The sequence below is a fragment of the Lissotriton helveticus genome, chromosome 2_1 (genome assembly GCF_964261635.1).
Source record: "Lissotriton helveticus chromosome 2_1, aLisHel1.1, whole genome shotgun sequence".
NCBI classification, from domain to species: Eukaryota; Metazoa; Chordata; class Amphibia; order Caudata; family Salamandridae; genus Lissotriton; species Lissotriton helveticus.
The window spans coordinates 119181204-119193818 of record NC_136059.1 but is presented as its reverse complement, the minus strand read 5'-3'; the positions used below and the strand labels follow the sequence as shown (position 1 = coordinate 119193818).

Sequence of the window (12615 nt, the reverse complement as noted above, 5' to 3'; positions counted from 1 at the left end):
TCTTTCAGTCCAACCTACGTTATCTGGTTATCTGGTCACTTAACCAGGAGTGGTCATCAACTTCGTACGGGTCTGTTGGATGAATTTGCCAAACATAGCCATCTGCTTTACTGTGTTCAGTGTATACAGTAGGTGGACTGCCTCCTTTGCTCTGGGCTGGTTAGACATGAACATGTGTGCACACATGTGCGGGCTCTGCATGTGAGACTACCGTTATGTGCAGTCCAGTAATCGCACACATGTAGTCTGGTGCAAGAGGGGACTCTGCAAGGTTAGATATTGGCCAGGGGTAGGCCTTATATTATTAGTGTGCACTCATAGGTAAAGTCAGTAGGGTTTACTGGTGTACCTTCTGTGTTACTGTATTATACACAGAGAGGGAGATCTGCCTTATATTAGAGTTTCCTAAAAGGTCCAGAAGGTATCAAACTGGGGTTAATATGCAGGCACCAAGAACCTACACGTACACATTATTGGTTGTCCAGAATTGTCATATTTTTTGGCTCAGCTCAGGATCAAATTCCAGGCATTTTGCCACCCATCTGGGCAACGTTAATTACTCTGCTACCTCCTAGAGGGAACACAGTCTTCCCAACACAAAAGAAGCAATTAACATTAAAAGGGGTGGGGAGGAACATTAACATCTTGTATTTAGCTGTCACACTGTACCAGGGTTGGGACAGCCCAGGCCCATTGAACAAAGGCAGAAGCCCCGACATCTGAAGCCACCAAAGAAGAGGCTCTCTTTTGAAGTTTTGGTGATGTAGCAGCCAAGGATTGGACGAGGTGGCCGGCATCTAGAGCTTCCCATCCCCATTTATAAATTCTTGCACAAGGGAGAGACAGAGAGTTGGACACAAAGTGGCTGGTGGCAACACCATGGACAGCTGGAAGGACAAGCCCCCTGATGACCTAATGAGCTACGGTCTATGAACCTGATTTAGCTCGCAACGGATGAGTTACTCCATCACAAAGGTGATGGATATGCTGTTCGCTGAAATGTAACTTTCATAGGATATAATGAGATTCATATTTCGGACGACAAGATATCCATCCCCGTTGGGAGAGGGTGTAACCCGTCCACCGAGATCTATATCAGGCTCTATGTCTTCAGCTTTCCCCAGGACCAGTGGGTCTCCCCACGGCCAGCGAGGCTGGTTCTCTTACTCTCCCAAAGGACCAGATTGGGGAAGATCTGGCCTTCTGTGCCCCAGCAGGAGGAGAGGAGCACCAGAGACAAGCAAAACAGAAAATCTGACACTGAGAAAGTGCATTATAACGCGCTGCTGTCGGGCCGATGGGTCTGACATCGAAGGCATAGATACTCTTGGTTCTGGCTTGGGCAGAGGTGGTGAGCGCAGTGGTGCCGGCCTGGGGACTCGATAGGTATCCCATCGTCATGGACTGATTTAATTTTATTTAAACTTTATTGTTGAGTTAATAAAAATGATAACAAATTTCCTTTGCACTTCTAAAACAAGGTTTGAATACAAGATTGATTAAAATAGATATTTAAAATTTGCAACAAGGAAAAAAATCTAACTCAAGTAAAACTTAAAAGGGACAAAGAAGATAAAAATATCAAAATAATACAATGCGTTTTTAAGGGATTAGTTTGCTTTCAGACGTTTTTCAAAAGCAAGCAGGAACTTTACAATCTTACAATTAATTTGTGAGTCCATGGAGTCCAAGCAACCAATAATCGCTGTCCTGCAGGTACGCAATCCTTTAATCAAAAAACAATTCTTTAGAAGGAGCATTCGCTCCCGTTTCAACTTCATACAATGACAAATTATGTGAATTATGTCCTCTTTGATATGACCACAGAGCCGACAGGCAGCGGATCCCGGATGATTCCAGGCTGGTACGTCAGCCAACGTTGGATATTTTCCGAATCTTAAAGCCATCAGCCTTTTTTTAATAAAGACTGAGTAAGTAGAATCCAAATAAGATGCCGGGGTAAGTAATTTATAACTGTTGATTACAACCCAAGAATGCGAGCGATGGGAAAAGATTTCCTTATCAATGAGCAGTGAATTAAATTTTGCTGCTTTGTTTATTGCCTGTTTAAATGAATTAAATGGCAGATTTTTATCCCATAGCTGCAGTAGTGCGTATTAGTTCATCGTCATGGACTGCGACTCATTGCTGCTCAGATGTCGCGGGTTGGCGGACATTAACTCTACCCATTCATGATGGCCCTCCTTTGTCAGCTCACGCAGCGCACCACTATTCCTTAGTCTGATGCGGGCAGTGGACACCTACAGCTGCCTCCTAAGGATTCAGGCGATGCCCCTCAGCACCTGCTTTCTGATTAGCTACATCCCACATATGTGGCTGGTAAGGACATAATTACTCATTGTGGATTGCTTGTGTCCTCTCCAACACACATCTGGGTCCTTAGCCAAACGTTTTGGACCCAGCAGCGCGAGCATGGGTCGATAGCTGCTTACCCTTTCGATCCCATGCTTAGTCGCACCTGCCTGCTCCCTTATCACAAGTTTCTCCCTGTTCTCTCCCCATGCACTCCCCTTGCTTTCCTTGACTTCATACAAGCGGAGAGTTTCACCTTCTCTACACTACCACTCTTGTAATGTCATTCTGCATGGTTACAGACAGTACTTCCCTGTGCATTAAAAGAAAATCAATAAAAAATATACCTTTTTAAAACAAAGTGTCACAGGAAGAAATCAGATTTTAGAAGCATCTTAAAACAAACCTCTTTTGAAGATCTTCTATTGCGTTAGCTGGAGGAAGGACATGACTTTAGCGCTGGGAAAACCATTGAGTAGCTACGCGCTTTATAGTTGTCTAGCGTAGCATAGCACCTTAAAGGCCAGAAGTCTTGTTTCAAAGGCTCCAGGGGGCCAAGATCAAGCAGATTGGCCCAATAGTGCCAGAGAGCCCGAGAGGGGAAAGATCTGACCTTTGACCCCCAGCTCTGATGTTGGAGTGCGTGGGGCTCCACCGCAAGTTTCCAGAATACCCCCGATGTGGGCCAATGTATCATTAATTATTTATGATCCAGGGAGGGGCAGCCCTGCCAAGTATCACGCATCACGTGTTAGACAAGCGCATTTCAGTGCTATGGTCCGCATCACTGCACTGAAATGCATTGTCACGCATTTATAGCGCCTCCTCAGCAAACCGAGCTCAGCACTTGTTACACCACACACTAACAGACAACGCAAAGCTCTTAGCAGGCAGCAGCGTGTCCCTGTGCTGCTTGCGGCAGGCTTGGGGGCTGGCGTAGCTGGTTATACTGTAAAACATTCACCCACATGAGACCCGGCCGGAGCTGCAGCACACATTATTGACTCAGAGGGCTTTAAGTGGGATTGAAAAAACTGGAGGGTCTCAGAGGGGCGTGGCCTATCTAATTGGGGGCGTGGCCTAAATCAAATAGGTAAAAAAATCTGTGCTTAGCAAAGTGTGCCGCCCATCTTGTATTTTGCTGTTTCTGACATTGCATTCAGATATATGATACAACAAGTAACATCATACCTACAAGTCAGGACTATTGGCTTTGTCAATGGGTGTTAGTTGCATAAGATAAATAAGCAGCAACTATGGCTTGTATATAATATTGAAAAAGCTTCCACTTAAAGCCCTGGTGACACCACAATGTTGCTGCTCCTGAGTTTCAAAAAGAGAAGGGAAATCCAGAGAGAAAGGGACTCTCTTTAAAGGATTTCCTTCCTCTACAAGGCTCACCTGGCATGACGTCATGCGTAACCTCTCCACTGGTGAGAGGTGAGCACATGATGTGCCTGCTGTCACCACAGTCCGGGAAACAGAGCCCGATACGGACCCGTTTCGAGGCCCCCTTTTAGAAAGGGCCGGTGCTCAGCACCGGTGAGACCCGGCCCACTTAAAGCTCTAGTCACTCAGGAAGTCTTCGTGACTCGTGAGTAAGTTATACCCAATCAATGCTGTAGAGACAGCCTGCCAGGACACACCGTCTGTTCCTCCCTCTCCTATAGGCTGCGGAAGGGCGGGGGCGGGGCATGGTTTAAGGGTGGACGCCAGCACCGCCGGGCCCCCCCCTCTGCTGCAGCTCTCCTCGCGTCGGGGCCCCCTCCCAGCCTGGCAATGAACACCAGCAGCCAGTCCCTGGGGGGCTCGTGGTCTTACCCCCAGGTATGTACAACTCTATGTAATACTTCCATGCCAGTCAGAATGTGTTTGCGTGTAAAATGTAAAGATGTGCGCGGTGTCAGAGACCCGGCAGAGAGGGAAAATGCATCCGCCTTGTGGCCTGGCCTTGTGAGGTTTGCCTCTCAGACTAAAACATGCCAATGTACCCAAAGCCGCGCCCCTCTGGGGCCCGCAGCGCGGTCACCCTGGGCAGATGGCGGGGCAGCTTTGTTTTCCTTTGCAGCGCCCGCCGCCAGCACACGGGTAAGGGGTGCCTTCTCTTCTGGGGAGGGCCATGGTGCAAGGGTGTTGGTCTGCAGCCTGCTGGGCCCATGCCATTCTCGCCCCCAACAGCCACATCTTGCCACAGATTGTAGTAAAAAAAAAATTACAGCTTCGCAGCGCTTTCCCTCCGATCACGTGTTTCTGGAACGGGGCAGTGTTTGTGCATTCTCCTTCATCCAGGCCTTTTTTCCCCGTGGGCACGTCACAAGTTTTTAAGCGCGAGCTTGACCAGCCCAGGCTGACAACAACTGCAGGTGAGGCGTGTGCCCCTCCTACCCCCCATCCCAGGCTGCACTATGGAGCCTGTGGGGGCCGTGCAGCCCAGCGCGAGGATGAGGAGGCCAGCAGCAACAATGTGCCAAGGAGTGGGGATAAATGTGCCGGCCCCTGGCCGGGGGCAGCTATACAAGTTCTTCAGAGATCTCACAACCGCCGTCATTAATTCGGCTAATGCTATGAGTTGCAACACTTTCAAATACCAAACTATTGTGAATTTTTTTTATTGCACAATTAATTTCTAAGTTGCAGATCAATGTTTATATACGGGCCGACACTGAGATAAAACAGGTATGTGGTATAGATTACCCACTGCATTGTATTTAATGCTGCTAACTGATAGTAGAGGAAGGTATGGTACGGTGGGAAAGGGCGCAGGGCAACTTCACAAATCACAAAATACCTCATGTCATGTGTGAGTGGTTTATTCCATCCAGGTTCTACACTGTATTCACTAAAACAAGATTTTCTTAACCCACTGCTCGTTATAAAATGTCGCACATGAGGTGTGAATATGTCACTCATAGGTGTCTTGAAACATAGAAACGTCACTCGTGTGTAATGAAAAGTTGGCAGGTGTGTTTGGGCAGCGCCCGTGAGGAGCGGGTGACTCTGGGCACAGGGCGTTCTTAGGGCCCCTTTCCCAGAGTCCTGTGGCCCGGGACCCCTTACCCTGTGCCAGCGTGAGGCGTAATAGGGCCCAGGCCCCAAAGGCAAGGAAGGGTTTCAGGACCGCATTCTGGGCGGACCTCCAGGCCAGCAATTAAGGCTGGAGCCGAGACCCCATCCCCGGGCCACTTACGGAGAGGGACGAAGGAGGAGACTATTCCGCCCCTCCATTCCCCACGGTGGAGGTGGACTCGCGCCTGGGCCTGGTGGGAGTGGGAGAGGGGTGGCCCCCGCAAGATCCACAACCTGCCCTCCAGGGCACAAGTCCTAAAAAACAGAAGTGGGGGGACGCTAACGTCACTACAGGAAGTGACGTCACGAAAGGTGGTTTGTACCATCAGACTTATTGCCTCCCCTCGCTCACCCCTAGATGTGATTGCATCAGAGAAGCCAGCGCGTGAGCAGGGTTCGGAATGAACTCCGATCTTGCCCCAGAGAGGCCAAAGAGTGAACGTGTGGCTCCAGGTATCGAGCTCCCGGTAAAATAAGCGGGGGGACGCCGTCCACCCATGTGGTACCACGACTCGAGCCCTGCTGCCCTCACTGAACAGGCAGGGAGAAGGCTCTTGTGCCAACAGAAAGCTGAGCCGGCCTGGCAGGGAGGCGGCTTGACCATGTGGGCGTAGGCCTCCTATGCTGCCCCAACAAAAATGCACATTGGGGTGTCCCTAGTGGAACTGGGAACCCCAACTAAGAAGAAAACAACAAAAACAAAAGGGGAAAGGTGAGCAAGGTATAAGTAAACTTTTACAGTAGCAGACCCACCCACAGGAATTGGTGGCGGCCGAGGCCATTTGCACCAGCAGGGCCAGCAGTCTTCCAGCGCCTCCTTTCCTGCTGCATTGGTATCCAAGCCACTTCAGTTTGCCCTCACTGGCACATGCCCAGCTGGTAGGAGGCAGAATACATCCTTTACTCTCTGGCTGAAGGTCTGTCCCATCAGAGAGTCTTACAAATCATTCAAGAGGGAAATGCCCTGCCTTGATATCCCTCTCCCCCCATCTCCCCCCACATCAGAGCAACTAGACTTGATGCACGATGGCAACCTCGTGCTGACCAAGGCTGCCGTCCAGCGGGAGATGGCCTTCGAGAGGGTGAGGGGTGCGCTACATCCTCATGCCAAAAGAAGGAAGGTGGTCACAGATCTGTTCTGGAGCATCAGCCAATGAATGTCTTTCTGAGGAAAGATACATTCAAAATGCTCAATTTACCAAATTCTGTCTGCTCTTGACCCAGGAGACCAGATGATGTCTTTGGACTTGCAGGACACGTAGTTTCATGTACCCTTCTTGTAGTCCCATAGGTGTCACCTGTGGCTCACATGAGGGTCAGGACACTTCTCGTTCGCCCTGCTCCCATCAGCCTTACTTCCTCTCAGCTGCTCATGAAAGTGACGGTGGTCCGGGATACCTGTGTTCACGGACCTGGACACCTGGCTGTTCAAGGAAGGGTGTTGCAGTTTTAGGCCATCTCTGGGTGATCATCAACTCCTGACTTCCTTGGGCTTTTCTATCAATGAACTGAAGTCCCACCTGTGACCTAAACAGAAGATTCCCTTCACTGGGGGCTGTCCTAGAGACAGTGGCATTCAATACCTTCCTTTTGTGATTCTGGGACATTCAGGATACTACCTGATGTTTTGGGTTTAGTCCTGGGTCTGTCAGGATGGCTCTGATGCTACGTAGACTCCTGGGCATGTGGATCACAAACGCCAGATCGCATATGCGGACTCTGCAGTGACAGTCGGCCCAGGATTAGAGCCTCTTCTCCACTCCATTCAGATCTCGCCGGGGATGGCTCAATTGTTGCAGTGGTGGCTGACCACAACCAACCTGACCTGCAACGGGCCACTTTCTGTCCTCAATCAGACTATGACAGATGCATCGCTGCTTTCACCTAGGAAAGGAGGAGGTTGAAGGTCTTTGGTCTCCAACAGCGTGCCAAATCCACATAACTCTTCTGGAGCTCCAGGCAGTCAGGTTGACCCTGCAAGCCTTCCGTACATCCTGCAAGGGAGGCTCGTGCAGGTGCTCATGGACAACACGATCGTCATGTGGTGCTGCAACAAGCAGGGCATTGATTCAGTGTTGGGAGTCACATTGTCACTGGAGGTGATTGGAGGTGATTGGACAAAAGAACACCTTTCTGGTTACCCGCCATCTTGCAGGATCATGGAATGCCATGACCGATGTTCTGAATATCCTAAAGTGGTGCTCGGTGTCTTCGATTAATGGGGACAGCCCTGGCTAGATCTATTCATTACTAATTGAGAATGCACAGCGTCTAAACTTTTGTAGGTTGGGATTTCCTCCGGGGTGCTCACTAGGAGAGGGATTCCGTCTGAGATCGGACACAGATGTCCTGTACCTGTTTCCACTGCTACCTCAAGATGAATCTGGCCCAAGTCATCTCGATCCCCCCAGACTGGGCCAGGAGTGCTTTGTTCCAAGAGCCGCCACCCACAGATCCAGCCACCACTTCAGAGGACCTCTCGTCTCGACAACGGGGCAGGGTCCTGCTCCGGAGCCTCCACAACCTACTCCTTCATGCATGGAGATTGAACATTGAGTGCTTTTGAATTTCCAACCAGGGTAGCGGATGTCTTCCTTGTTGCAAAAGTCAGTTTCATAAAGTGTATCAATGCTGGGCATGGGGAAAATGTGTTGCCTTGTGTGACTTTCAACACACCAGCCCCATAAAGGCCACGCTCTGATGTCTTAAGGTTGTTTTTTATTGGCCCAGCAAGGCCTTGTGGTGCTCGCAGTAAAAGGTTATTTATAAACCTTTTTGTCCTTACTGTGATCACCCGACCACCCCTCTCTGTTCGAATCACCGGTGGTGATGTGTTCTTTTTAAAGGCTTTCGCTCACATGTTTTCACCAAAGACATTCATCATGGCACAGTGGGATTTAAATTTGCCTCAACATTTCTCATTTTTGCCTTTTGAGCTGATGCAGAACGTCTCATTGTAACTCTTGATGCCCAAGATTGTATCCCTCATGCTTTCACCTCAGCATACTGTGTCAATCAAATGAAGGCGCGTTGGTACAGCTGTCCTGCACCACCCTTTAGCTTAACAGATTGGTGCTGAGGTCCTGGGCGGCCATTTTACTGAAAGCTGTATGGTCAGTCCATTACTCTGCAGACCCCTTCCACCAGGTCAAAGCTTCTACAGTGGTGTTGGCAAGAAAGATGCCTATTCTGAATATCTGCCAGGGTCTGACTTGGGCATCGGTGCACACGTTCACAAAGCACTACTGGCTTGATTGGAAAGTTCGACTAGAAGGTCACTTTGCCTGCTTGGTTCTGCAAGACTTGCTGGTCTGTGTCAACTCCTCCAACCCTCCTCCTTTGGGGGATACTACTACAAGAGTCTTTAAGAGACGCTGCTGTCGTAAACAATTGGTTCCATGTGCTTCATGTCTGGGGATTCAGAAGGAGAAAGACCGAGAAACTGTTGTCCGCGCATGGGTGGATCTTTTATGCTTTCTTGCTCCATCACTTCCTGGGCAGTATTTAGTCACCGCGGAGCCACATTCAGGGGCGTAACACAGGCCCCGCAGCCCACTTGGTGCGGGGGGCCCCCAGCTCCAAGGGGCCCCCTTGGCACTGCACTCTGGCCGGAGAGCTCCTGATTGAGCCCGGAGGGGGCCCCCCTAAGTACCGTGCAGGGAGGCTCCCTCACTTTTCGTTACGCCAGTGGCCACATTACGCGCATACGCGGATACTAGAGCATTGCTGGAAAAATGTATATTGTGAGCAGGACGCCCTATACACTTTTTTTGTGTTTTTCATACTCTGTCCTACTTTATTAAATCTATCTCTTATTGTAGTAAATATATCTTATTGTTAGGTCTGTGAGTGACTGCATTCGGTCTGTGACATATTCGCATATCCACCAATAAAATGGTCTCCTTCAGGGGCTGTTGGGCCGATGTGTCCTAGTTTAAGAAAAATATATTTATTTCTCTTTTAAATTAATTTTTAAACTTTTTCTTTTTTGTGTTTCTCTGTGTTCTTACTTGCAGCCTGCGCATGTGTAGGGGCTGCGTCGCGTGCACATAGGTGGTTTCTTTGTTTTTGATGGCCGAGGTTTCAGCAGATGGTTCGGGTTAGGAAGGGAGTGGGCGTAGTGCCCGACTGTGATGTCCAAATAAAGAGTGCTGCCCAGAACGACCCTGTGACTAGTGTGTGCCGAGATCACCTTTAGTCTCAAGGTGAACCCCTGGCTGCCTTTCAAGGTGTTTTAATAGATTCAGGTCATATCTCTTCCAAACTAAGGGGCAATTTATGTTAAAAAAAAGTAACCCTGCACAGCGCAGCAAGCTACCTTCCTGTGCTGCGTTACAGGAAATGGCAGGAATGCACCAAATGTATCCCAATATGGAGCATTTCTGTCCTTTCTCTATCTCTGTTGCACAATAGGCTGCCTAGCGCCAACGCAGATACCCTTGCACCATGATGCAAGGATGCCTCTTTTGCATGCAGGATTGTTTTTGTTCGAGAAGGGGCACTTTTCTCCTCCTCGGAAACAAGCCCCTGAGGCCTATTTCTCTTCTGTATCTGCTGCAGAATGCAAGACGCATAGAAAGAGGAAGTAACGAGGATAACAAATAAATTCTCATTGTTCTCTGATCCTGGGAAGGAGTATCATTTGGGCGCATTCCCAAGTCTGGCAGTAAAAGTAAATCTGGGATTTCGTCAAAATTCATGAGCGTTGCGTGGGAACACCCACGCAACGCCCATGGAATGCCTCCTTGCAGCAGAGTAATGCAGCACATTAATTTGCGCTGCGTTGCGATACTCCTGATTTCTCAAGCCTCTCAGGGCCACGCAGAGCGACCTTGTGCGGCGTGATGAATTACATTTTGGGTTTGTGTCGTGCATGTACCACGTTGAGTGGTGCAAACGCAAATGCCCTGCCTCAACACATTAGGACAAGCCCCTCACTCCTCCTGTTTCGTAAAAGATTGAAGACCTGGCTCTTCAACCAGTAATACTGGCCATTAACATCCCGGGAAAGTTATGTGAATAGTCTAGCGCCGAGACGCCTGCGGGTATTCGTTCACGCTCAATAAATCGCAAAAATAAATAAATAAATAAACTAAAACCCTTTAATAAATATGCCCCTAAGTTCTTTCTACGTTAATGCTGTTTGTGAAAAGACCCCTTTTGCCCTTTACATAATTGTTCCCAGAGATATGAAGTGCAATGGAAGGGTAAAAGTTACATTTCTGTTTTTCCTCCCCTTTTTCCTTCTTCAGGCAGAGACAGAAAAAATGTATTTTAGCGATAAGCTTATCACTCACAATGCCTCTTATATTTAAATTGTGATTTGGTTGAAAGACGGATGTGGGTGCTCTGACCCTGGGGTATGTGGGTGCTCTGACCCTGGGGTATGTGGGTGCTCTGACCCTGGGGTACGCCAAAGTAACATTTTGTGTTAAGAAAATGAGTCCCGCCTTTCATCCTTTGTCCTTACGCCTACAGCCCCTTTGCCTTCCTCTTTTCTGTCCCTTAACCGTGGCTGTCACGGACTGTGCAAGTCTCATGCAGTGACGGCTGTAGAGAGACAGCAGTCTGTACTGAAAGCAGGCTGAACCCGGACCTCCGTGGTCAGTGAAGCACATAGAATGCAGCACACATAGAAAGAGGAAAAAACGACCCTGACTGTTACGCCTCTCCAGGGGAGGCACATCTTTGTGGCGCATTCCCAGGTTTACAAGTCATTGCGTCAAAAATCATTGGAGTAGCGTGGGAACACCCATGGGACCCCTCCCCAGGGCAGAGTAATGCAACACAGCGATTTGTGCTGCGTTGAGTTACTCCATGTTTTTAGAGCCACTGAAAAGCACCCAAAGTGGCTATGTGTGACTTCAAAAATATGACTTAAGATTTGCATGGCTCTTGCACCACGTTGCATGGTGCAAGAGTGACGCAGACGGGTCATGAATATGGCCCCTTTATTTCACCGCATTTTGCATGTGCACATCTGGCTAAAAAGTTCTCAACTTTAGCGGTAAGCTTGCGGTTCAATTTCTGCTTTGATTTGATGTTGTTGAATTTATTTTTGTATTTGTATACACACCGCTCATAGACGCGAATATTTTTACATACTGTTGCTTTTAATTTTTAATACCAATTGCTTGCGGTTTCTCTATAAAGTCAGCTAAACAAATTATTGCATGATTGCCATGGCCAGACCTATTGGTTTTGCCAGTTCTTGTTTTTTAGTATTCTTTTTTAGGTTTTGCCTGACGAAAAGATGCGCTCTGCGCATCTTTTTCGCGCAGGCGAAAACCTGATGAGAACTGTAGTGGGGTTTGGGTCGGCCCTCGTCATTTATTGGCTGGCTCCATAAATGGAGCCTAGCCATTGGACGAGGGGCCTGTCCGTCAATGCCGGACCAGATTCGGGGGCGTTCCCGAGATTCTTTGGCTTTTGCCGACGTCACGCTACGTCAGCCGAAAGCCGATTCTCGGGAACGCCCCCGAATCTGGTAAGGCACTAGTGGCACCCCGAGCGCTCGGCCGCCTCCTACTACGGTGCAAACGCTGCCTCCCTGATTGCCGCCGCTGCCCGGGGCCGAGAATAACTTGAGGATCTCGCCGGGGCCGCGGAGAGCAAGAACGAAGGAGGCTGCCCTCCCATTGGCTGAGGCGGTCGAGCCCCCTCAGTGCCGCCGCGCTAGGAGTGGTTATTGAGCCGCCACGTCATCGCTGGAGCCGCGCTGCGATTGGCCGCAGCTTCGCCACCATCGGAGGCTCGCCCTGAGAGCGGCGCATCCATCGGGAAACTTCGCCGCCCGCCTGCCTGAGCTAGAGACGGGCCGCCGCGCTGCCCGCGGCGACCCGGAAGTGACTAGCCGGCCGGCCAATCCTAGCGCGGCCGGCCGGAAGTGCCCGCCCCCCCCCCCAGCCCGGGGGAAGAAGGAAGACGGCAGCCCAGGAGGAGAAGAAGTATGGCGGGGCTCCCGTGGCCTGGAGGGAGCCCCGGGAGAAGTGGAGGACGTTGCCGGTCTCCCATGCTGAAGAGGGAGACCGGAGAAGTGCCCAGGAGATTGCCGCCATCGCAAGGAGCCCCCGCCAGGACGGCGGCCCAGGAGAAGAAGTATGGCGGTCCACGCGGGGCTCCAGTGGCCTGGAGGGAGCCCCGGGAGAAGCGGAGGACGTTGCCGGTCTCCCATGCCGAAGAGGGAGACCGGAGAAGTGCCCAGGAGATTGCCGCCGTCGCAAGGAGCCCCCACCA

At 50.1% G+C, this 12615-nt stretch overlaps 1 protein-coding gene across 3 annotated transcripts in view; it reads left to right on the top strand.

Annotated features, from left to right (window-relative positions):
• Positions 1–12615, top strand: part of DCTN1 (dynactin subunit 1) — a 669529-nt gene that overhangs the window by 183358 nt on the left and 473556 nt on the right. The window contains exon 1 of one of the 3 annotated variants that reach the window (XM_078674585.1): positions 4020–4140. The exons of the other annotated variants lie outside the window; for them this stretch is intronic. Coding sequence (XP_078530711.1) covers positions 4093–4140 — 48 coding nt within the window. The 5' untranslated portion in view covers positions 4020–4092. Of the gene's footprint in view, positions 1–4019; positions 4141–12615 lie in introns of those variants that run through there. 3 annotated transcript variants of the gene reach the window in all.